The 26,518-nt window shown below is 39.7% G+C and overlaps 3 protein-coding genes across 3 annotated transcripts; 1 reads left to right on the top strand and 2 right to left on the bottom strand.

Annotated features, from left to right (window-relative positions):
* Positions 1 to 1,241: 1,241 nt before the first annotated feature.
* Positions 1,242 to 1,792, bottom strand: LOC133843518 (uncharacterized). The gene has a single exon (XM_062277118.1). It carries the CDS (start codon positions 1,677 to 1,679, stop codon positions 1,269 to 1,271), a length of 411 nt encoding a protein of 136 aa, XP_062133102.1. The 5' UTR covers positions 1,680 to 1,792; the 3' UTR covers positions 1,242 to 1,268.
* An 837-nt stretch (positions 1,793 to 2,629) lies between these two features.
* Positions 2,630 to 6,348, bottom strand: LOC133843515 (protein deadpan). The gene is made up of 3 exons (XM_062277115.1): positions 5,760 to 6,348; positions 5,436 to 5,531; positions 2,630 to 4,097 (listed from the first exon to the last, which is right to left on the bottom strand). The coding sequence occupies exons 1-3, from the start codon at positions 5,883 to 5,885 to the stop codon at positions 2,949 to 2,951; spliced, it is 1,371 nt and encodes a 456-aa protein (XP_062133099.1). The 5' UTR covers positions 5,886 to 6,348; the 3' UTR covers positions 2,630 to 2,948.
* Positions 6,349 to 12,138: 5,790 nt separating this feature from the next.
* On the top strand, positions 12,139 to 14,880 carry LOC133843514 (protein peanut). The gene has a single exon (XM_062277113.1). The coding sequence runs from the start codon at positions 12,412 to 12,414 to the stop codon at positions 14,023 to 14,025; it is 1,614 nt and encodes a 537-aa protein (XP_062133097.1). The 5' UTR covers positions 12,139 to 12,411; the 3' UTR covers positions 14,026 to 14,880.
* The last annotated feature ends 11,638 nt before the right edge of the window (positions 14,881 to 26,518 follow it).

A 26,518-nucleotide genomic window follows, 5' to 3' on the forward strand; every position in this document is an offset into this window, starting at 1 on the left:
CAACGTTTATATTAAACTCAATTGAAATAAATACATAAAATAATTTCAAATTAGTTGTTTGTAATAGTCTAAGGCAAAATTCATTTAAAATAAATTTATCACATAATATACATATTATCATATTACATGATATGTGAATAAATATTTGAATTACATGTGGAGTCTCAGAAAAAAGAAATTATCTGAATAAGTTAGAGCCTTCGGTGATTCTCGAAAGATCGCCTTCACAACAAACAAGTTTGACATCAAATAAGGACCTCTGAAAACTTGAGTATCCTGTGCGGCATTGTGCTTTTAATGCGCAACTGAAACCAGTAATTCTGCAAGCTTACCAACAATAGTTCTCATTATTTTATACAATTTTATTTTTGGCAAATAACCAGTTTGCTGAAACTGCGCATTCGACTACAACTGGATTTGATATAGCAGCCCACTTGGGGGCCAAGATCGGGCTATTAATTATGCCAAACGAATTTCAATGCAAACAAGAAACAAAAAAGATTCCCATTCCCATGCACACACACATAAAAGGAACGTATGTAAAGGAAAGCGAAAGCAAAAGTAAAAACAAAAGTGATAAACCGTAGCGAAGTGCATAGGAATTTCACACACACACACACATACGCTCAGTGAGATCCCAAGACGCCGACATGCGGATAGGCGGGGGCAGCATCAAATCACAGCAAACAGTGAGACACAAATAGAGAGAGAGAGAGAGAGAGAGAGATAGAGACAAAGGTAATGAAAATGAGAAATGAAAAAGGATCCAGGGAAGGAACAAGTGCAATGCAAACAGTCGCAGGACCTGTGAACCACCAACAACCACAAAGCAAACAACGAAGCGAGCAAAGATAAAGGATCTCGAGAGTGTGTGGGAACACACGACGAACAAGTGCAACGGTATTTGGTATTTGGACTCCACCACTGCTGATGCTGATGCTGTTGCTGCTGCTGCTGCCAAAGGATAATAGCGCTAAAAGGAAATGAAAATTATGATAATTCTGTTCTGTTTCTCACAGTGGATCGGGTAACAGCAGCAGCCGCGATATGATTGAGTGTGGGAAGTTGCAAGAGCGAGAGCCGAGGGCGTCTGCGTCTCCTAAGGTGAAGTTGGGTCGTGACGTTCGACAGCCACACGCAAGGCAGCCGCAGGACCTCGTCTGTGCCTGTGGCTATGGCTGCGGAAGTGATTACGGAAGTGAGTTAAATTGAGAGAGAATCTCGCAGACAGTGAAAGGATGCAAATCAATTTATTGATCTTTATTCATCTACACTGGTTTCTCATTATCCTGCGCATAGCCAAACAATCGCTTCAGCATATTGTAGATGATCATTTGTCGCGTCACTTCCGCCTCATAGTTCATGTAGTCCTTCAAACGGTGTTGCTTGTAGAGTTCATCGAGCAAATCGAACAGCTCCATTTCCAGGCCCCTCAACGAGATCTCCAACTCAGGACTGTGTGTTCCCGATATAACGGCTTGCATATAAATTGTGGAGATCTTTTCCATGGCTGCATCCAGTGCATTCAGCATAGTGTCCTGTGGATCATGGATCATCTTGGCGGGTCCAGAGAGCTTAGGCGAACCCTGGTACTCTACCAATTGATCGGCAGCATCGATAGGAGGTAGAAGCACCAGTGAAATCAACAGCAATTGACTCAGTATCAATTTGATCTCCATGTTAAGATGATTCGTATCGCTTTTATGTAAAACTTTATCGTCGATCGAGGCACGCCTGTCCAGCCGGTTCTTCAGCGAAGATCACTGCGTGCTCAGTTGCAATAACTTTTGTGCGAGCTCTGAAATGATGCCGGCAAATCGAAAAGCGTCTGCTTATATAGTGAGGCGGACAGCTGTAATTGGGTTATCAATTCAGTAAATTGTTGCAAAAAACGATCGCACATATTCGTATGTGTATAAACTACAGCAAGGTCACTTCCGTATATTACTTTAGTTGTATTATCAGCTTCCGTTTTCGCGGTTCAAGCTCTTTAGGTCAAGTTTTGATGAGTGAAATTGACACTTGATCTTTTCACTAGGAGCTAACATAATAATGATAGTATACTATTTACAAATGCATTTTGATATTTCTCTTTTCACAGTTTAATGTTCTCAATAAAAATGTGAAATTCTTTTCCATTTTTTTTATATATTATATTTTATAGCCCAATATTTATATAATTTAATAAACGAATTAAGATACAGATGTGATGTTGACCTACGATATTTCAATTACTTTCTCCAAATTAGGGAATAATTGAGCGAATGAAATAAATATCTCACTTAGAAGCAATTACAGATTTTATGTTAAGGTTTTCAAAAACATAAAATGTAAGATTTTGTCCTTTTCAATTTAAAAGTTATAAGAATTTCATTCGATCTTGTCTCTACATTGTGAATATACAATTGCCCAGCCTTTATTTTCATCTAAATACTCTTTATCCAAAAAACTCCCATTGCATTCCCCCAAATAGAACTCAAAAAGATAACTCTTGCTTGTTTGAAAGCGATTTTTATTACTGTTTCACTCAAATTAATCAATCAAATTTAATAATATGATAAAATATAATATTAAACATGAAACATGAACCATGAAACACTCAACTTAAGCATAAAATCTACATAACTTAGTTAAAAATTCTTGTCGTCTTGTAATATGAAAATAATGTCAAATATGGTAGGTGACTAAAATACATAATAATATTAATATTAGGTAATGAATAATTGCTTATAAAATTAATACAAATTATACAAAAAATTACACAAAATATACACACATAAATAATCACAGCTGAACTTAAAATTGAAGAAAGCGAGAGAGAAAACTTTGAATGACAATCATAATAATAATATAAATTAACAAATGAATTAACTTTTAAAAAGAGGGAATAAACTTAACACATAGAACATGTTTTGTCATTAGAGGGTAAAGATTCGTGATTTCGTGATTCACCACGGACGCCAAGCGGAGCTGGATTTCTCAATGGCGGCGGCCAAAAACTTCTTAGACGATGGTTCATCCAACAACGAACAATCGCTAGAATCTCCTGCATGCTCCTGCTCCAGGTCAGCCTCACGTTCCCGCTCCCGCTTAAGGGTGGAACTCTCCTGACCACTGGTGGAGCTCACCTGCTGCTGCTGCAGATGCGCCATCAGAGAGTGGGAAGTGTGGTGGGCAGAGGCGCTGCTGTCGTGACTGCCTCCACTCAGATTCAGTGAGCCGCTGGTGTTAAACGATGTCTCAGCGCTGGTCGGAGGTGGCGTGGAAAAGACACCCGCAAAGCTGTGCTGCTTGGCCAGCAACAGCTCCGCCTGGACGGCATTTGCCGGCGAGGCAGCCCGAGACTCATCGCCCTGGCTCTGGCTGGAGACGGAGGAGATGGGACTCAGTGGTGGGCTGCTGGTGGTGTTCTTTGTCACTGCAGTGGTTGAAGCTCCGCCAGCGTGGAGTTGCGTCTGAGCGGTTGCTGTGGGCTTATTGAATGCACTCAGTCTGAAGCTTTGAGTGTAGTCGCTGAGATGTGTGGGATTCGCAATGCTGGCCAACGCTGCACTGGCTGCATTCATTCCCGATCCTGGCCAGACAAATGGGCCCGGAGCAGGCGCCGTTGTTGTGCTCGAGTTGGGCATGATCAAAGCAAACTCGCCCGACGGCAAACGTGAGGGGATTAACTGCAGTCCTCCCATCTGAATGGCTGGCGCAGTCTCCCGACTATTGTTGCTGCTGTGATTGTTGTTGTTCTGGTCCTGTGGCAGTGGTGGGAAGAGGGGTGCAGCTGAGCCAGGGAACATGGCCTGGGGCAATTGGCCGCGATAGCCATTGTTGAAGTTGCTCATCGAACCAATCTGCTCGAGACTGTTGGCACAGTTGTTGAGATGGGCGCTGAGACGTTGACGAACACCCGAATCGACACCCTCCATCTGGCTGACATAGCGATTTACCTCCTCGGCGCATTCTACGAAGCCAGTCTTGAACTTGTGCACCACCGTCGGATCACTTTGGATGGCCATGTTGAGCTGTTGGCGCTGCACGGACTGTAAATGCTTCACCGTCATCTCGAGTATGTCGGCCTTTTCCAGTTTGGTATGTCGCGCCGGCTAAAATGGTAGAAGAACAAACAGATAATGATGAGCTGCTGAGTTGTTGGGTGTCGTTTTTGGTTGGTTTAACTACTTGAAACTCTCCGAGAACTAAACCAGAAGCCGCCTGGCTAATTGTTTTCGTGCAGTGACCAGGCTTGGGAGTCACAGTCACAGGGCCAGTAACAAGGCCCTACAACAAGTTCAATGCATGGGAAACAAGTGAAGCCCGCAAGACTGAAGAGTGAATGATGAACTATGGTATACCCTGCATGGCATGTAAGGTAACCCGATTTGGCTAAACGCAAGAGTCCCCGCTTAATATACCCCATTTCGTATAGCATTGCATTTAAAGGGTAGATAAAAGTGAATGATGCAGACGCCCGAGCACGTTTCTTGCCTCATATGTCCAACTATTTGTAATCTGCCTCTGTTCTGTTTCTGTTTTCATCTTCTTCACTTGAGTCCAGCAAATATCACACGCCCCACAACCGCGCGGTCACTAAGCTCTCAGCTCTCAGTCGCAAGCAGCCAGCTAAGAAGGTGATAGCGACAGCGAGGAAGCGTCAGACTGAGAGAGACAGACAATCCGTTTGGCACTTATTCTGCGTGTGCTTCGCTGCTGCATACTTTGCAAAAGTTTCCCACGCAGGTCGCCCGCTTCGCTTTGCCCTGCACACCGTCCTTTCGCTCTCTTCGGCCACTGCTGTTGCTCTTCTTCTTCTCGTGTCTGCATCTTTTGTTTACTTTTGCTTTTTCTTCAATGTCTTTCTTATTTGATTTTTGGTCGTTGCCTGCAGAATTTCTGCTACACTGGCGTCGGCGTCGGCGTCTTCGCTTAACTTCTATCTCAATATTTTTTTTTTGTTTTTTTGTATTCTTTTTATGTTTTCTCACAGCAGGATCCCACTGTTGGCTCCTGTGGAAACAGGTTTACTGTCTCGCTGTCTGAGATTTCTGCGTAATTTTTCGACTTGTTAACACTTTTGGTCTGACTGACTCGCCATCGCTTCGCTATCGTCATCGTCACCGACGGCGTCGGCGCTCTCTTGTAATGATCATCAATAAAATTTAATACTCAATTAAACCGTTGACTTGATTCTCTTTTTTTTTATGTTTGCTCGTCTGTCTGTTGTAGGAGTCTTGTATCCTTTTGTACTTTTGCCGCCTTTCAAGTGGCCTGAATTTCTGCTGCCCTTAGGAAATTTATGTGTGTTGCGACACCATTTACAAGGAAAATGAACTGATCCTGCGACTAGTTTCTAAATCAATTGGCGGCTTTTTGGTTTCTGGTTTAGTTCTATTATATTTTGTGTCGTTTTCTTTCACTTTTCTTTGGTACTAAAAGATACTTACGTCTTTTTTCATAGCTTCTAGAATCAGAGATTTCAGCTCATTTAGACAGTGATTAATACGAGCACGTCGGCGTTTTTCCATAATAGGTTTGTTGGTCTGTAAAAAAATGTTTAAAAATTAATTTACATATTTATAGAAAAATACAATATTCAATTTCATTAAAATCGTATAGCACAGATTTAATAAATTGAATAGAGTTTTGGGTATTTGGTTTCACAAATTTGAATTTGCTTGTGTATTTCAAAATATGACGAAATGAAATTCATATTTCTGTGAAATACTTTTAAGCAAATATTTCTCGATTTCTTGTCATCCGCAACTCACCTTTCGGAGCTCAGCTTTGGACATCCCATTGGGATTAGAGAGTCGTCCATTGCTGCTATAGCCGTCGCTATAGCCATTGGAGCAGTCGAAGTCATCATCCGAATTCATATCGTGTTTGTAATCCATTTTAGTTTGTTTGTTTTGTTTAATAATCCAAATAGTGTAGTTAGAAGTGGTATTTTAATCCAATCGATCGTCGAAATTTTGTTTAAACACAACACTGATTTATTCACAACACGTAAACTTTGGTTGTAGTACGATATAACAATTATTGCACGTACTTTTTCTTTGCAAAATGTCCAAACATAAAATAAAAACTTAACAAATTCTACGCGATTTGTGTTAGTTCATTTAAGAGTTTGTTTGATTTCGTTTCAGGACGAGCGGCAGACAACCGCGCACACGGAACGCCAAAAGGATACTGATCCTCGTCGATGCGAGCGCGCTGACTAAAAACGATACGCGACGAAGCCAAAACGAGTCCGACTCCGACTCGTTTACCTGAGCAGCAGCAGCAGCAACATCAGCAGCGGCAGCGACAGCGACAGAAGACGACGACGCAGGCGCAGGTAGCCGTGAGAGCGAGCGTTTGCTCTGCTGCGCATTTGGGGTGGTTATGCGCAAGGAGAACATCTGAAATTCCAACGCAGGCAACTTGCACTCAAACGTTTGAGCTCAAAGAGCGAGTGAGTTGTACAATTGAGCTAAGGTGAGTCAACAGAGTTGTCGGAGCGTAAGAATTTGCATACAGCGAATTATGTTCGATCCCATACAAAAAGAGACCCTGATCTTATGAGTGTTATGCAAAAGTTTATTAAGATTCGAGAATGGAAATAAAACCAGAAAAGGATTTCTAGCAAATGGGTTAATTTCAATTATTTTTAGCCTAAATTATTTTGGAAATTTTAATTTTATGGGAGTATTTGTCATTTGAAATACTATAATATTAAAATATACATTATTTGATTTTATTCAAAAATCTTTCCGTTATGATGCACTATTAGTATTAGAAGAGTATTATTATAAATATTAGTATATCATTTCTTTTAAAATGAGAAAAATCCAAAAAATATGCTCAAAATCCAAATGATTCGCTTGAAAATTGCATTTCATGGCAAGCATCCCTAACAACTGGAAACTTAATCAATGCTGATCATTGGGTGCAATTCATTAAAAATTTTCTTCAGAATACTCGGGGTTGTCTTGTGCCAAAGCAGGCAAGACGGCCAGCTGTCTTTAGACGTGCAGTTAGAAAGCAACCCCCTTTAAGAAATGGCCTGAAGAAGTAGCATTTCAGGGGGTTGCAAATCTCTGCCTGGTCACGGGTCAATCATTAGGCGAAGCTTACCTGCGAATGAGCATGCGTGCATGCGTCTGCATGGATTTCTTGCAACACCCCAAAACCGTAGGGGCTTAAAAAATTTATTACTTTACAATGTTGGCAGGATTAAAGGGCGACATTGCAAAATTGTCAATAACCCGATGTTGGGTCTTGCGCCAGCTGACAGCTGCTTCGGTTAGCCAGATTTACGGCACTCATAAAATTATTGCGCCGCCTTGGCAACTCTGGTTGTGCAAAGCACTCGTAGTCGCATCACCTCATCGCTCATCTGGCGAGCTAGTCAAAATCTGTCCGTCTGTTGAGTATAAATCCCTCCAGCGCTCTAGGCTCATAAATAGGGCGACACTTTCATAAATTGAATAAGCGTTCCATTTGCCTGTGATTACAATATTCTGTACATATGCACGTCTAGTAAATAGTAAATTGTATAATAATACGTTATGTGCGCACATATGGCGGCGATATGTAAATGTTTGGTTCGTTTGCAATTTTGTGGTTAACCCCCGAACAGATCAGTAATCAGTGTTCCCTGTGCTGCTAATGGATCTGTTAGGCTGCTGTTAATAAGCTGCATTTAGCTGCAAATTTGGCAAACCTTTTCCCACGAGAAAACTATACTATAAAAATCATGAGCTGGCACAAAAAAAAATACGAAGCAGCGAAGAGCGAAGAGATATGACTGCGACGCAGACTCATCACACATATGGGCGGCAGTGGCACTCGAACTCGAACTGATATTCATACTCATACTCATTCTCATTCTCAGACTTGCACTCGTACTCGCATTTGCGAATGTGGATCATTTCGTCTGGCCGAAACGTGACGTTCGGACCGGTCACACAGTCAACGTCGCCGTCGCTTCTTGAGAAAATAATGAAAAACTTAAGACAGCGAATGAAATTCTATAACAAAAGCTCAGTGTATGAAACAAACCAGACAACAAGACAACAAAGAATACTCATACAAAAATCAAAGTTCAATATCAGCCCCAGTGCGAGTTTGCTTTGGCTTCTCTTCATACGGTTTTTGGGTTCGATCTCGGGATCAAGGTAAATGCCGTTTAGTGTGGCACGATCGGTGATCGTTGATCGGTAGCCGTCTTCTGTGCCACATGAGTACGCATGTCTTGGTTGCTTGAAGTATGTACCTCTGCAGGGGCTTCCTTGCGCCTTATTTTTAGTTGCGTTTCGGTTTTCGCTTTTCGTCTCTCTCGTGTTTTTTTTTTATGCCCCAACGCACGATTTACACATTAAAACACTTTAATTTTTATTGTATCGGACGATTGCTTCCCTTTTTTTTATATTCTCTCCCTCTTTTTCTTAATCAATCCTACAGCAAGGTAGCATATGTGAGACCTTTTGCAACCTCAAATTAGTGCCTGCGGTTAGATGCTGCAGTTCAATATTATTTTTAGCCCACTTCTACTGTGGGAACTTCTGTGCACGGTGCAGTTATTATGGGGTGTGCTACACCCCCAACCACACCCACACACCTATACTCCTATACTCACACCCCAAACAAAAATATGGAAACAGCATAATGAGCATGAAAAATATGAAACAGTAGCAAATGTGTGAAGCAACTGCAAAGACTTGGGAAACTGTGAGACCGCCATGCTTAGCAAAAGATATGTGTTGATTTAAATGAATTTTTTGTTGATTTTTATGGCGCTCTGTTTTGGGGTGCGCCGTCGCCTAAGGTGACTTCTCTATTTCGTGGGGAGAAACTTGAGTGAAGTGTGCGTCGGGTGGCATTAGAAGTCATGACAGGCGTCGAGTTCCTGCAGCAGCTCTCTATTTTATTTTTATGAATTTGATAAATGGCCAGCGGTAGTTGGGCTAATAACTGGAAACTTTTATGACAGATGTGGACCCAAAGAGGAGTTCTGAAACGAAAAAATAATACGTTGACTACACTTAGCTGGGAATCGTTTACATATCGATTAAAAATTCCCATGAGAACTTTAATATTGCGATGTTGGGTAAGCGAAGATGAAAGCTTTAAATTGCAGAATATCTTTAAAAAGTCTATATTTTTCTGTAAATATTAACAAAATCTATGATGTGTGTTAGACAAAGTATTATTACTATAGTAGCAGTATTTTATAACAGAATTATAAACATTAAATAAATATTTCCCTTGTTTTTCCACAACACTTACTGTGGGTATTCAGAAAATATACAGTTTTATGAAATATATTTAAGTTCAGTTAAAAAAAAAAGTATTACCTTAATTACTTTTAAATTATATAAATAAAATAATTAATTCTATAGATAATTTTATTATTCATTTTTGTTTTTCAATTTTGTATTTTTAATAATTAGCTTCTTTATTTAAGTATAGAACCAGTACAGCAAGAACAAAATAGTACTATAACAACACAGGTAAAATAAATGTTTATGTTTGGGCCAAACCTCATATTATTAGTTTAAGGTGTTTCTGAGAAGAATTTTGTATTATTATAAGTTATTATGCACTTTCGTTTTCGGATCAAAACATACGGTTATCATCGTTAATAAATTTTGTAATATTTTGCATTATTATAAGATTTTATGTACTTTCGTTTTCGGTTCAAAGATACGTTCATCATCGTTAATAATTTACTGATCTTAGGTCACAATACTGCAAAATCAATTGAGCATCTTGGCCATGTAACGTCTATTGGTCAGCTGCTCTCTAACAAAATGTCAACGATGCGTCCTTTTTTGCCTTCTGATGGCATGTGCCAAAAGTTGGCACAGCTGCCGCTGCTGTTTGGCTGAGATAACAATGGCTTGGGATTGCATTCTGAATTGGGATAGGAAAACGGCGCTAAGACATCAACTGACTTTAGGGGAAGTGCGGGGTTTTTTATGCGCCTTAATTGTAGCCCATGGCTGCTACAGCGTCTTACATAATCAAAGAAGTTGCGCGCCTAAGACACACAACAAATGGATTTAAATGAAGCGTGCCTGATGCAAGACAGCTGCTGGGCCAGATCAACAATGTGTTGAAGGGTTGACGGCAAGGCCTAGATGGGGGGATTAAAGACAACGCAGTTGAGTTTATCTAAAGGATTTGCGGTCAGCACTGCAGCATCCTGGGGATCGCAGAGCTCAATGAGTTTGATGTATGAAATTTCGGGTTACAGTTGCAGCGCATCGTTACTGGCTATAATACAATTTTTATTAGAATTTTAAGGAAATTTAAGGAGAATTAAATGTAAAATAAATGTAAAATCATAATTTAAAAAACTTTTTCGATTAGTTCACAAGATACTAAGAATAACTAACTAGTTAAATTTGGATTTACTTGGGATTGACATAAAAAATATAATTTTTATAAATACATAATTTATCAAATAAATAAATATTTTAATTTTGTTTAATATTGTGAATATATAAATTCTAAAGGCAATTAATTAAAGAAAATAGCCAAATCGATCGAGGCATTGTAATATTGTAATTATTCTCAAGAATTCTATAAAATTCCCTTCGTATTTTTTCAGAAGTACAGTCAAATCTCGTGAGCAGTAAAAGCAACAACAACTGTTCGGCTGATATCAATTCATAAGCATAATGATTCCGACACAGAGGCTAAAATTAAACCCAAAGTCGAATGTGAGAAAAAAAGTTTCTCACGATCACCTTTTGGACAGACAGACACGACGCATAGAAATCCACGTGCAAAAGGGGGAAGGAACAACCACCAACGACAACTGGCGACAACTGCACTGCGGAAGGAAGCAAAGGCATGGCCACGCAGGCGGAGTAGAACGCAGGACACTGCGACTGTGTGGTGTGATGGTATGATGGTGGTGGTGGTTGCTGCTTGGTGCTGGCGGCCCCCTCGCCCAATTCCGACGACGACGACGCGGCGTCGCGAGTGCATGAGAATTTAAATTACAAACAAACAGCGCGCACAATCCAAGTCCTTTGTTTGTGTGTATTGGCATGTAGGGACCAAGGGGCCGGGCCGCAGGACAACACACTCTCTCTCTCTGATGGTGTGGGAACTTTGACGAGGACACACTCGAGCATGAAGCGGGCTGCGCCTCGGCTGAGCTGGGGCGGGTAATTACCCGAGTTCGAGTCCAGGTTAACTACACGCTAATGTGCCACATTCCCACATTTGTTTAGTTGCATCGCAGCAGTCGCGCAACTAACTGACAGAGTGACTTCATAATTTTTCAAAATTAAGTTAAAACACGGCACCCACACGCCCGTCACTTTCAGTTGTAGTGTATCTGAGTATCTGCGTTGCCTACTAACACACGCACAATACTCTCTCTCTCACATTATCTCTCTCGCAGCGGTCGCAGAGTTCTCTCTTAATCGTCGTTCACGCTCATGCGCAACAACAGCGGTTTGCAAAACCCAAAATGACAAAAAAAAAACAACAAGCAGAGAGTTGATTTACAAAATGAAGCGGATTGCGTTTGCTTCATTACAAAATTCAAGTGTGTGAAAGGCATGCTATACACAAACACATACTCTTAGATGCACAGTTAATGTATTTGCTGCTATTTTTAAATGCATTCAACAAAATGATAAGAATATTTTGTGGCGCATTGATAAATTTGAGCAGCAGTAATACCAGCAGCATTGTCAGCACCAAAGTTGTGAGGCAGCTGCACTTGGCTTGGCCCACGAAGAGAGCTCAATAATTGATGTTGGCAATGCTACGACTCGAGCGCGCATCAGCTGAGTGCTGCCAACGCACGCGTTACTTTTAAATGTCAAAAGAAGTACATTAAATATTAAAAATTCGCAAATAGTTAAGTCTCAAAATTAAATTGTTTAGTGCAGTCAAATTTTTTCCAAGTGATTTTAAGCATTTAATAGGATTTTCGTTTTGCATTATTGCTTATTCACTGGTGACACACTTTTGTGTGTGCCGCGTTGGCAGCACCGCTTTTGCCTGCAGCGTGCCATATGCTTGTGTGTTTGTGTATTACTCATGCGCTGAGCCCTTGTGTGCCATATGAGTGTGAGTGTGTGCGTGTGTGTGTTGCTCTTTCGTCTCTTTCATGCCTGTGGGCAGTAAACGCTCTCACTGCTGCAGCAGTCGCTTGTTTTTCGCTCACTCAATAGCACGGCCATAGCGCGTTGTTGGCGTACTTATTATTTTTTTGCAAAGAGGAAGAAGAAGCAGCAGTAGCAGAAGCAGTGCAGAAGTTTTGTTGACACCAAAAGAAAGAAAAAGAAAAAAAACCCTAAACAAGAGCCAAAGTTGAAAACTAGGCGTGACGACACAAAAGCGTGCAAAGTGTAGAGACGAAAGTGAAATTGTTAAATATCTAGTATAGTATAAAACAAGAGCAAACTGCAAATGAATAGTCCTCGCACAAACGGCGCCATCTCAGCGCTGCCCAGCACACTGGCGCAACTGGCGTTGCGTGACAAGCAGCAGGCGGCGACAGCATCAGCATCGGCATCAGTATCGGCGTCCGCATCAAATGGCAGTGACTCCTCAGCAGCAGCGGCAGCAACGCAGCGCCCACAAACGCAGCCGCCCAGTGTGCCATCGTCAGTGAACAAATTGCAGTTGGCCGATGCCAGTGTGACCAGCTCCAATGGTGACTCGAACAAGCTGACGCACGACTTGCAAGAAAAGGAAGCACAGCAGCAGCAGAAGCCACAAAAACCGCCGTTGCCGGTGCGCCAAAAACCGATGGAGATTGCCGGGTATGTGGGTTTTGCCAATCTACCCAATCAGGTGTATCGCAAGGCGGTTAAACGTGGCTTTGAGTTCACGCTGATGGTGGTGGGTGCCAGTGGACTGGGCAAGTCGACGCTGATCAACTCGATGTTCCTCTCGGACATCTACAATGCGGAACAGTATCCGGGCCCATCGCTGCGCAAGAAGAAGACCGTTGCCGTCGAGGCCACCAAGGTAATGCTCAAGGAGAATGGCGTCAATTTGACTCTCACTGTGGTGGACACGCCCGGATTTGGGGACGCCGTCGATAACAGCAACTGCTGGGTGCCCATACTCGAGTATGTGGACAGCAAGTATGAGGAGTATTTGACTGCCGAGTCGCGGGTGTATCGCAAGACGATCTCGGACAATCGGGTGCACTGTTGTCTGTACTTTATCGCGCCCTCGGGTCACGGTCTGTTGCCATTGGACATCGCCTGCATGCAGAGCCTGTCGGATAAGGTGAATCTGGTGCCGGTGATTGCCAAGGCCGACACCATGACGCCGGACGAGGTGCATCTGTTCAAGAAGCAGATACTTAATGAGATTGCTCAACACAAGATCAAGATCTATGATTTTCCCGCCACACTCGAGGATGCCGCCGAGGAGAGCAAGGCCACACAGAATCTGCGCAGTCGGGTGCCCTTCGCTGTCGTTGGAGCCAACACCATCATCGAGATGGACGGCAAAAAGGTGCGAGGACGTCGCTATCCTTGGGGCCTCGTCGAGGTCGAGAATTTGACACACTGCGACTTCATTGCTCTGCGCAATATGGTGATTCGCACCCATCTGCAGGATCTCAAAGATGTCACGAATAATGTGCACTATGAGAACTATCGTTGCCGCAAGCTCTCCGAGCTGGGTCTGGTCGATGGCAAGGCTCGGCTGTCGAACAAGAATCCGCTCACCCAGATGGAGGAGGAGAAGCGCGAGCACGAGCAGAAGATGAAGAAAATGGAGGCGGAGATGGAGCAGGTGTTCGACATGAAGGTGAAGGAGAAAATGCAGAAGCTCAAGGATTCCGAATTGGAGATGGCGCGCAGGCACGAGGAACGCAAGAAGGCGCTCGAGTTGCAGATCCACGAACTGGACGAGAAGCGGCGCGATTTTGAGCGTGAGAAGAAGGAATGGGAGGATGTCAATCATGTGACGCTGGAGGAGCTGAAGCGGCGCAGTCTTGGTGCAAACAGTAGCACCGACAATGTCGATGCCAAGAAGGAGAAGAAGAAGAAGGGTCTGTTCTAAGTCAAACATAAACCATATTAAACGACATACTACACATATAAATCCTCCTACTCCTAATTAACAAAAGAAATGAAAAACAAAAAGAAGAAGAAGCAAAAAGATTAACATACTACACTTTAAGGGCTACAAATCTCGAGAACAAAATAACATAACGAATTATATATATATATAAACATCTCTATATACAATTTATATATATATAGATATTGCGGTGCATACCATACTATAAATTTCTTACATAGGCATTGCATACGAAAGATTTCAAGTACTCGCTTGCTTGCAACCTTATCAGAGGGGCCTATGTTTGGGGCTGCAGTCTAGGACATACATATAGTGTACGTATGTATGTATGGCTTTCGCACAGCAATCGCGCATTTGTTTTTTACATGCATACACACACACATATACACGCATATTAACATTTATTACAAACAAAAAAAGAGAGTTATTATTATTATTGCAGTATTTTATCAAAATATTTCAAGCGCATCAAAATACCGAAAGAGAACACACATAAATAACTTGACGAAACATTTCGACTAGCATAAATGAATTGAAACGAACCTAAATTGTATTTACAAAATACTTCAATATCGCTTAATTAACAATAAATACCATTTAAATAAAAAAAAACGATGACGAAGACGACGCAAGAAGAAGATGAAGAAACCCGAAATATCCTAATATTAACATGTATAACGTACGTAATGTATAATGTGTATTGTATTTACTTATTATGCATAAAAGTCAAAAAAACACAAAGCAACAACAGAAACAAAAAACAAACAAAAACAAAAAAAAGAAACAACTGCAACAACCACAACAAAAATATACTCTTGCATTTTACAAAATAAAGTCTTCTTTTAGTTTAACTATATAAAAAAAAAGAGTCGAATAACACCATTTGGTGTTGTATTGTTGTTTATTCAACTGCAAGGCACAGTCAATAAGTAGTATATATGAAGTAAGTACATTTATACAGGGTGTCTTTTTGTAGCTGGCACGCGTCTGCAGTATTGGGGAATTAACACCGTGACGCTACGTTTCGAAATGCTGCTCCAACAATGCAATCCGCTCTCATCAAGTGCTGACTAATTTCTTATGTACACATTGAGTTGCTTTTTTGAATAAATTCAAAATGACGCAGCCTGAGAATGGGAATATAAACGTGTTAGCTAAGTTCTTGAATTAGTAATTGAATGTCTGTTAGCTACTACGAGCTTGCAAGTTATCTTTGACTCATTTGTATGCACATACTAGTCACAGTCAAGACTTATTATGTGCTATATTGTATGTATGTTAGCGATATCTCAAACGAAATCCATTGGAATTTCTGTTATCACATGAATTCTGATAAAACTGAGAACATAGTTGATCACAGCTGGCATACTTGTAGAACTTTTTAGCGATAATTCACTGTTATGAAGATTACAATGCTATGCCAATTACAATAAATTCCAAATAGAGCAAGGTTCACAGTCTCGCCTTCCAGTGCACTCACAACATATCGTCGTATGCAATTTCTTGCCACACCCTATATGGGATACGAGTGGGGCAATGATATGGCAGAGGGGCTACACCACTTGAAATTGCTTTCTAAATGCCCGGCTGGGGCATTTGTGGCAACAAACAAAACAACAAAAAAAGAAGCGGAACCCCAAACGTATGGGTATTTAATTTATGCATAAAAATTAATCCATAACCCAATTGAAAGGCACTCAATTAATGGCGTATAAAGCGTAAAAAGAAAAGCCAACAGTGAAAGACAAGAAACATGGAGCGAGAGTGCGGCTACTATGGCGCGACTGGGGTAAGGAGTTGTTAGGGGCATGCGGAGGCATACATACATACGTGTGAGCGTGTGTGTATGTAAGTCAGCAACGTTGACGCAGCACTTAAGCGGCAATTGCTGGCGATCAATGAACGCAACGGCAACAACTACAACAGACAGCGCTGTGGAGTTTGGCTGTTTCTGTTGTTATTACTGCTGCTGTGTTGTTTTTAGGACGATGACTCAAATGCTCATAAAGAGCGACACGGAAAGAGAGAGAAAGAGTGTGCATGTATGTGTGCATTAGCGAATGCATGTACATTTAGAGCGCGCTGCTTGCTGAGCTTATCAGCTGAAATAAGAGCTCTGTAAGAACAGTTTGTTTTGAGTGTCGTTCATCATAAGTATTGCTCACCCTGTTTGGCAACACACATACACACACATGTGCACATGTGTTCCACACATGGACTGGACACCCTGTAGCGCTGTGTCTGCAAGAATCTTGACTCTTCTTGAGCTACATTCTTGCACGTCAAACCGCGCAGAACGAAAACTGAAATCAAAAACAAATGTTGACCGTTCATCTAATAAGCCGGCAACCGCACCACTCACACACCAACACGCACAAACACACTCATACGCGTGTACAGTTGTAAAGAGAGATGGCAGCGACGCGCGCTCACCCACACGATCGCACCGCTTGACATATTTACGTGACGCAGAGAGCCAAAGAGCAGCCAATTGACCAAAACTGAGAGAACGCAACGCCACGCCAAAGCTGACTGCGGCTGCGACGGCGACAGAGACATAGAGAGTGATGGGCAGCGCAAGCGCGTCGTTTTTATTTGAAATTTCCGTTTTACAATTTCTTTGGCTTCGACTTACAGACGAGCTCGGTTTGCCGTTGACATTTGACATTTTTCCATTCGGTAAACGGGAAGTGATTTTTATAGGTTTGTTTGTTTGCTTGTCTTGGCTCACGGCTCGTTTGCATTACGACTTGTCCCCTCTCCCCCTCCACAGTCACAGCCTCGTCAATGTCAGCAGATAAGGGCACTCACATGTGTGTGTGTGTAAGTGCGTTTATTTGTTGATTTGTTCATATTTCTCTACTTTGTTTTATTTACAAACAAAGGAATTAGATCGTGTGGATAGGCAGTTTTATCAGTTAGTTTATGTAACACTTGTGGGAATTGTACAATTTGATAAGAATGCGTCTCAATCATAAATTATCTGCCAAGACTGTAAACAAACACTTGTTAAAATTTACACATCCCCGGAGGAGTCAAACTATTTGCATTGCATTCAACAATTCGATTCGAACCGAACTCAAACTTGATTTTCTTGTTCCTTCGTAAAGGCGCCTCTCTCGCTGTATGTCAGTGTGAGTGTGAGTGTATGTGTGGTCACACGATCGACAGGAGACACAAAACTTTTGGGCTCTACTTCCGTTTTTTCCTTTCGCCACAAGAGTCGAACAATAGTAGATCCTGAATGCTGGTCCCATAGCGGTATATCTGTTCCCCTTTGCCCCTTCTTCGCTGATCTTCACAGTGGTCCTGCTTTGATTTCCGCCACTCGCATGCACGAAGCGTGCACAACATCCGTTTTCATTCAGCCCAAAGAGCGATTGAGAGCGAGAGGGACTGAAAGAGAGAGCGATAGACCGAAATCTTTACCGTTTTGCCATTTGCGAATACTTCGTTTTGCCATTGTTGTTCATTTACCGTTTTGGATTGGGTTTTATTGTCCCATCCACATCCACATCCACATCCTGGGAATAGGAATGTGAATGTGAATGCAAAAGGAACTGAACCCAATTAACAGGTGTACGATCCGCTCGCTGTTCACTTTGTGGAGGTGTTATAATTGTCAGCTATTCATTTGTGTTGATCTTGAGTAGCTTCTCTTTATGCGGAGTCCGAGGGTTCTCGATTCAACTTAATGACGAGCTGATCTTTCGAATCTCTTTGTTTGATGGATCTATCAATTTTTTTATTTTATGGGAACAACGTTTTAGGTTGACAGAACCAGCATATTTTACTTTATTTCTAGTCTAGTTTTATAATCGAATTATAGCGGAATATGAGCTGCATTATATGACAAGTAAACCGATATGAATCTCACCCATATGTATGGTTGATTACAATATAAATTGATATCGTTTAATGTGGTTATTTTTATTAGCGAACTTGCGTCGTTGTGGTGTCAGCTTGTAGCATTTAGTAATATAATCCAACCACTTGGGCTTTAGATGTAGATACAAAAGTAGATAGCGAAAATAAATTATGATCACTCGTTAGTTAAAATAAATTTAAATATTCTAAAGTTTCTAAGAAAGCTTTAGGTTTAATGACACTTTATTTGTTAACAAAGAAAAAGCTTATAAAGTAGATAATAAGGGGAACTAATCTGTTTAATTATTTGATTTCATAATTATAAATAACAGTTTATTAGAATAATTTCAAAATTTCAATTGTCACGAAAGAACGTTTTTGAAATTTACACAAAAAAAAAGTCTAAAGACTTGGGCAGATTAAAAAAAAAAAGGTAAGCGATCATTTAAGATCAGTAAGATAAGTTTTTTTTTTATCAAAAAAATTCATTTCTAACATTGTTGCATTGCATAATATGGTGTGATTTACATTGATTTCTTCCTTAATTTTTTTTCCATCGCCAATTGACCAATTATTTATATTGTCCGACCATTTGTGGAGCAAGCTGTCAAAGCAGTTGACATATGTTTTCAAGTACAATAACCACATCTGAATCATGGTGTTTATAAGGAGTAGAAATGAAATCAAAACAATTCGAGCTTAGAGCTGGAGATATAACCATTTACCTTTGTTAACTGGCCACAATTTTCATAATTGAGCAACAGTTGTGTAAGCGGCGATATTATTGTGGTTTTCGTTTTCAGAATGACCCTGAGAACAGATTCTTCGGTTCTCATGAACGAGCATATTGACAGTTCATTTAGGGCCTAAGCAAAGTACTTACGATTTGGGTCACTCGTAATTGGCCAGATACACAGATTGACACAGAACGAAGAGAAGGTTGAAGAGAAGAGAGAGAGAAGTGGGAAAGGGTTGGGGAGTGATGCTGGGGAAATGTTGAGGCAGCTCTTAAAGTGACTTAAAAGTAGGTTACACTGCGGCTGCTGCGGCGGCTTCTCGTTGTCGTCGTCGTTCGTCGGTCTTTTGTGCTGCATCTTGGCACAAGCCACCCTTTCATTTTATTCTCTTCTTTGTATTTTGTATTTTTTTTTTTGTGAATGCCTCTGCATGCCGAGTGGTGCTCATGATGATGAGGATGAGCACACGTCGAACACCCCCGCCCCTCCCCACCACATTTTGGAGGCATGGCAGCCCATTCACTGCTGCGACTCATAATTGATGTTCAAATTGCTGTTGAATGATGCGATGCTGTCGAGGAAGCACTTGTCACAGTTTCGTGCCCATTGCTGGCCATCATGTGAGGGTTATGCAGGCAAACATGAATGATTTTCGTGATGTTTGCCATACCCTGTATAAAGAGTTGCAAGAAGGTAAACTGTATAATAGAATTGCAGAAAACATTCTTAACCATTTCATATGTAAACTCAGTTCATTTGCAGTCACATATCTTAAATTCAAAAAAAGAATCAAAAATATATGAAATATTATTATTATTATTATTTTTTCGTTTTTTTGTACTTTTGTAATTGAAATAAAAAGACTATGGCTTTATAAAAAAAATTTCATTTTTAATAGTCAAAATAGATTAATATAAATCATTAAAAAATATTTGAAACTGTTTTGAAAATAGAATTGGGAACCAAAATTTGTAAAGATAAATAGACTTATGATATGTCTTGAGTTTGAATAAAATTTTATTTTAATATTTATAATAAAAAAATAAAAATCATTAAATAAAATTTAATAAAGCTTTGAAAATTAAAATGAGAACCAAAAATGAACTGTTTAAATTTATAAGTTTGTTTCTCAATACAAAATATTTTGATTTTCAAATCCATTTAACTCAATTATTCCAGAGTAGCGGCAAATCGATAATAATTTTGAAATTTGCTAGTTTACTTGCTTTTCTGTTAATATTTCTATGACATCGTTGTGTGATGGTTTTGTTTAGCGACATCCAATTGATTAAATTCGTTTGAATTAGAGAAGCGGAAGTTGATGAAGAACTGCAGCACTGAATAATTGGAGACTTGGAGGAAAATCAAATCGTTCTTTGGCGTCTTCAACGCGTGTCACACGTGCCAGGAAACCAGCCGGAAAGGTAGACTCAAAAAAAAATACGTTACACCAACTAATTTCCTGACTCAAGGCTCAACAACAACAAAATTAAATTGAGCCACACGGCAAATGAGCTGGCAGGCAACTGCACATACTATAGGTAACAAAGGACGAGGGCTCCCCTCTCCTCTCTTCATGTCATTCTCCATTCTCGTTGGAGTTGTTGTTGAGAGTGCCAGCAAACAGGAACAGGACCCTCATTGAGCATAGAGCAATGAGGCATTTTGAGACTCGGGGTTGCAGTTTGTTCCTTGAGTTGGGACGAGCAGTTGCTAGGGCCATGTGTAATTATTATCAGTGATCCTCAAATAAACGTTACTTTAGAGCCCGGTGTTTTTCTTCTGACACGCGCCAAAGTCCTTTTCTTTGATCTGCTTTCTTTTCACAGCAATGCAGCTGCAACCTTAATGAACTAAATGCTGAATGATTTTTCCGAAACAGAACTACAAACAGTTCGTTTGGTTTGCCTAAAAAATCATATGTAGATGATGCATTGATTAGCACTTGCAAATATCGAGTAATTTAACAATGAAGCTTTTTTAATATTTACGCTGATTTTTTAAGTTAAAATTATATAAACATTTTCAATACTGCATAATCAAAAAAGTGGTAGAAAATACTTCTAAACTAACAGTAAAAGTTATATATTTTTCTTTAACATAACAAGAGTGATAATATTAAGATATCAAAATAAAATAGTAAACATATTAATACTAGAGGGAAAAATATGCATTTTTTTCCGTTGCTAACTATTTTCTTGCCTATTCAATATCCTATCGAAATTTAAAAATGTCTTGAAATTAACTTATTTATCTTTAATAAATTTAATATAATTTCAAAATTTATCAACTGATTTTACATTGAATCTAATTAGCGGCCAAAGTAAGAATTGTAAGTTTCTTATTATGGAATTTATACTATTTCATGTTGAACTAAAACTTTTCTGCTTTTTTTGGGATTCATTGTTTAACTCAACTTAATTTGATTACCTTAAAACGGAATTTCAATTTTTTGAATCATTTGAAATGAAATATTAAAGATTTTTAAATCAAGTTATTCAAACACCTTTAATTTTATTGTCCATATTATTTTTTCCATCAACTTTAACTTAAAAACCATTGGAAGAGTGACTTTTCGTACTCATTTACTATTGCTTTCAACTTCGCTGAATTCAACTCAATTTGGAGGCAGACATAGGCGTGAAATGTCTCAACTGCATTTGGCCAAGGGTTTCGCCGGAAAGCAGCGAGCTCTCTAACCATTTTCATGGTTGCCAGCAAATTATCTATTCGGGGTTTTTGGCTTTGGTCGAGCGCACAGCGTGTGCTGGTCGCGATTGCAAACCAACAACGGCGACCACAGCAAGTGCCTGGCTAGACTAGACAGAGAGAAAGAGAGCGAGAGAGAGAGAGAGGGAAAAAGAGGGAGAGATGGACACTCCTTGGACTTCGAGCCACACTCATAAACACATTATGCATGCCACCTTGGGGGTAGACAGAGCGCTTATAAGGTTTTTTGAACGCTTAACGAAAAATCGCATTTTGTGAATGCAAAAAGCCTATAAAACCATAACGCGTTTTCTAGGAACTCGGGACAGGTAAGTCCTGTGTCCTGACGATTTTCCTCTGTTGTTTGTTTTGACAACAAACAACAATGCCGATATTTTTTCATCTTTTTAGAGGCATTTTGTAGGTGTCTCATAAAGCGATTATGATTTCCAATTAAAACTCGTCTTTTGTTCACACACTGCCTTGAGATGTTTTTAAATTTAAATTTCCAAAGCGCTCTAATTATACTCGTATGTACAAATATATATTTTATGGTTTGCTGCGAAGTTGTCAAGGCAAATCGACAGAGAGAGAGAGAGAGAATTGAGAGTCAGAAGTCGAGTCGACCTGGTCTTCCGGCTATTCAGCATAAATAAACCATTAATTTAACATATCGCTCAGGCGAAACGAAAGCAAAGCGACCAAAGACATTGTGAGGTCAGGGTCCTGGGATCGCATGGCATGGTTCGTGGCCAGGTGTGCGCCAAGACTCGTGTGACGACATCCCAAAAACAACGCGCACGCAACACGGAACGCGTCCTCCTCCTCCTGCTCTCTTATCGCAAACCCCTCCGTCTGCTGGCATTTGAATGAGCTGCGCAAAAAGAACGATCAAAAGTTTTCGTTGCGCATGTGCAGACCTCTAACAAAAAAAAGAAAAAAAAAGAAATGAATTAATAACCCTGGCAGCCACCCCATTTCTGAGCCATTTCGAGTTCGGCAAGATTTCGGAAATCTTATGCAAAATGTACAACTCTCACACACAAGAACAAGGAGAACAACAAGAGGGTTGCTCTGAGGTTCTGAGGTTCAGCTAAGCGCAACGACCTTTGTCTGGGCTCAATGGGGAGGCGCTTTTCGGGTGCTTGTCTCGCCATAGCTCTGATATCGGGTCGGTTCGGGTTTATAGTGCCTTGCACGCAGCTGTTGTTTTCCTCCGTTCTTTTCTTGAAGGCTTTGCCAAAGACACCCCAAAAAAAATGCCTTTGGTTCTGTGCAACGCGTGTGAAACTTTTTATACCCAAGATGTTGGCCACACTTCAGCCATTTTGTTTTGTATTTCGTCATCTGGCATTAGAACGGATCTGTGCCCAGCGTAGCACAGCTACAGCCAAGCTAGCGATGCATCTAGTCAGGGAATGTGTCAGAAGCGTGTATGCTCAGTCTAAGCAGGGGGTCAAATACTCATGCAGTTACTCGTAGAAGCGAGTACGCCAAAAGTAGTCCTTGTACACTCGAAGACTAAGAATCTACTCACACTGTGCTAGGGTTGCTCAACTGTACAACATTCTAAGCAGTTATGTATTCTTTGATTTGAAGAAATACTGAGACATACAAGAAGCAAAATTCTAGTTAAATATGCTTTATTTTAAATTGAAATCGAAGAGAGATAAAACTTACTAAGAGCGATTTACAAAAAACAGTATTTGATATATGTTACTAGGCATCAAGGAAAATATGACTATATAGGGTAAAAGGCGGCTTATTCTCTTTCTTAGCCTGCAACTCCTCCATCTAGTACAAATTCAAGAATTTTTATCCGATTAAAGTTTGAAGGGTCATCTATTTGGTGGAAATATGCTAAGATTCAACGCATTTCAAAATAATTCTGCCTCGTTCTCGTAGTACCAAGTATATCCCATAGAAATGGTTACGAATTAGATATAATATAGTGAAAAATGAAAGGTTATCAGTTAACCCAACAAAGTTACAAATGTTTAGACATAAAATTAAATGAAATAATGTAATTGTCTAATACGTATTTTATTGATAAACTATTATAGTTATCATAAACAAATTTTAAATAAATTGTTTTTATTTTATACAATTCATAAACAGATAGAAAAAGTCCAGTCATATTTTTTTATGTCTTAAAACAATAAGATCTTGCGATAAAATTTGTAGGTCATTAGGTTAGGCATTTTAAAATTAAAAACATCTTATATTAAGATGTAAATCTTGCTTCAAGAATGTTTCATTCTAGATTTCTCTATATCATTTGTATTTTAATTTAATAATTCCCAGTAAAGCATATTTAATTTCCACAGTACTACAAAAATTAGTAGATATATATTTAATGCCTTGAGCTAAAGCCTTTTAAATGCAAAGCCGTTTATTTGAACAGTTATCCTACTTGTAACATATTCTGTGTTGTACAATCATACACAGAGAGCAAATACTATGTTGAAAAAAAAAATGGCAAATTTAATAATTTTTTAGTCTTAAAACAAAACAATATTGAAATAAGATTTTTAGGTTGAAAAAATCTTTAATCTAGATTTGTATGCTAAATTTTTCAATTTAAGATTAAAAACATCTTATTTTAAGATTATAAACATGCTTCAATAATGTTTTATTCTAGATTTCTGCGTGTCATTTGTATTTCTTAATCATTCACAGTAAAGCAAATTTAATTTCCACAATACTATACAAATTAGTAGAAAGCCTTTTAAATGCAAAACCCTAATGTGTGTTTGTTTAAACAGTTATCCCACTTGTAACACAATCTTTGTAGTTCAAGTAGTTTTCACTTATGCGATAAATGCGCTGCGAAATGAGCGAGTCGACCTAGTTTCACATTGAACAGACCTTGAGATGAATGGAGAGAGAGAGATGCTTTGGTTGAGTTACTTATTAATGTGTGCATTTTCAGCTGTAAGTTTTGAGTTAAATTGCCGACCAAGTCAAATGCAAACAAATGAACATGATGTCCTTGATGGCTTCGCTAATGTTTTTATAGCAACCAAAACAGGCAAAACAGGATGCATAATGGGACATGCACAAGGTTACGTTTTACGATAGTCTCGGCAAAATTCCAGAGTTCCTTGTAAGGCGATGACAGCAGTCCCAGGAGTGACAGGACGAATGGTTGGACAGACAGTCAGATAGCCAGCACAGACGGACAGACGGACAGAGAGCGGCGAAAGGCTGCGCTGAAAGGATGCGCAAAGTTAACAGCAAGATGCAAGAAAGGATAACTTTATGAGCTGGCTCGTAAACGCATTTGCATTGAACAATATGGGCAATAGGCAATGGGTGATTATTTGTTTTGGTCACAATAAAAGCGGCGGGTGGCAAGGATAATGCAAGGATATCCTTGCATAGTTCTTCAGCCATTAGCGCTGCGATTAGCGGCATTTGCAGCAAGATGTCGATGTTGTCTCTTGTCCAAGAAGGGCTGTACTCTAGGGTTAGACAGTCAGACTTCCAGGAAGCGAGTTCCATCGAAGTTTTCTATACATATTTTTTAGTTTTAAACGCACTCTTTCTGCGAGTCCTTGCGCTTTATTGCGTAAAAAACGCTTGGCAATCGTTCGACAGATTACAGAAGTCAGTTTTGATTCCGGGAATCTGATTGCGTATTGCATAAAATGCTTTGTGTCATTTTTTACTACAAGCGAAAAAAGGCTTTGTCTGGTTATTTCGTGGGATTTTCATCATAGTTCGGGATTTGGGCAATGTTATGCAATCTTCGGACTTCATGATAACCAGAGGCTTGAAAATTCTCTGAAATCAACGGGAGTCTCGATTTGGTAGAAATGGTTGTAATCATTGCTTAGTTTCTAGAAAAAATAAACAGGCAATTGCACTAATCACTCTTCTTAAATTGATCAGTTTTCAAACTCATATAATATATCTCTTTTACTCCCATCAAACAGATTGAGATAATTGGGCTCTTTAATCTAATCAATAGCAAGGATAATGACAGCAAATAAAAGGTGATTAAACATTTCCCACAATCAGCAACAGTTTTGATAGTTTGCCATATCACACAATCGATAAAAAGGGAGAAACCACGCTAATATAATTTTCCCATTTCCCAGCCACAAGCTGAGTAACAAGTGCGTGTGAACTCAAGGAAAATGTATACAAAGCAAATATAAGCAGACATTGAAAACATATTTCTCAGCAACGCAAAAATGCTGGGCAAAGGATCAGCAAGGATCGGGCGGACTAATCGTTTATTATGATCAACGAGCTGAATCAATAAAACGATATGAAACGAAACAACACAAGAAGAAATGAAAATGAAGCGCCTACTTCAGACGTGTCGTCGTCGTCGTCGTCAACGAGAGCAACGAAGGAACCTGTTCTGAGGGTTGAGGGAGAGTTGAATTCTTTTTTTTTTTTTTTGGATTGGATGTCCTTTTGTTGTGTGCGTTGGAGTGTTACCGTTTGGTCGTGAGAAACGTCAGCAGGGTTAAAGGTAACAGGTACAGCACTGAGCAACAACGATCTCAGGTATGTATGACGCTCTCTGTATGCAAAAGTCACATTTCTGTATTTCTGTATGGGAATTTTCGTTCTTGACGATTGCTGCCTTGGGAAAGTGTTCTAAGAGGAAGGACTTAACGGAGTGCACTGTGATGGGAACCTCACATAGATGCCAATGAGAGCAAAAATAATGTGGGCGTTGATAAGTGAGCTATGAATGTGAGATATATGGAAGGTGAGCCGCAGTATGTGAAGTAATTTGTGAAGCATATTGTAATTGTTTGCTGTATGTATCCGTAAGATACAATCACCGACATCAGAATAATATTAACGTACGCATTCTGTAGATTTAATACATTGTTTACTATTCGATTTGGCGACGATATTATTTTTTGATATTTATAAATTAAATGAATTATTAAAGCGAAGTAAAGTTTAATTTTATTAATGATGATGATTTATTTAATTACAAAATAAATAAGCAAGATAAGTAAGAGATACTGGCAACTCATTCATAAAGAAAAGCACTTAAAAAATTGTAAAGTGTAGAGGCTTAGTCACTAAATAATCCCGTAAATATCCTATGAATTTATGCCGATATGTATTTGTTTACAAAATAACTACAGTCAAGTACGTTGAATTGTGAAACACTTGTAGATAATGTC

The sequence above is a fragment of the Drosophila sulfurigaster genome, chromosome 3, assembly GCF_023558435.1.
Source record: "Drosophila sulfurigaster albostrigata strain 15112-1811.04 chromosome 3, ASM2355843v2, whole genome shotgun sequence".
NCBI classification, from domain to species: Eukaryota; Metazoa; Arthropoda; class Insecta; order Diptera; family Drosophilidae; genus Drosophila; species Drosophila sulfurigaster.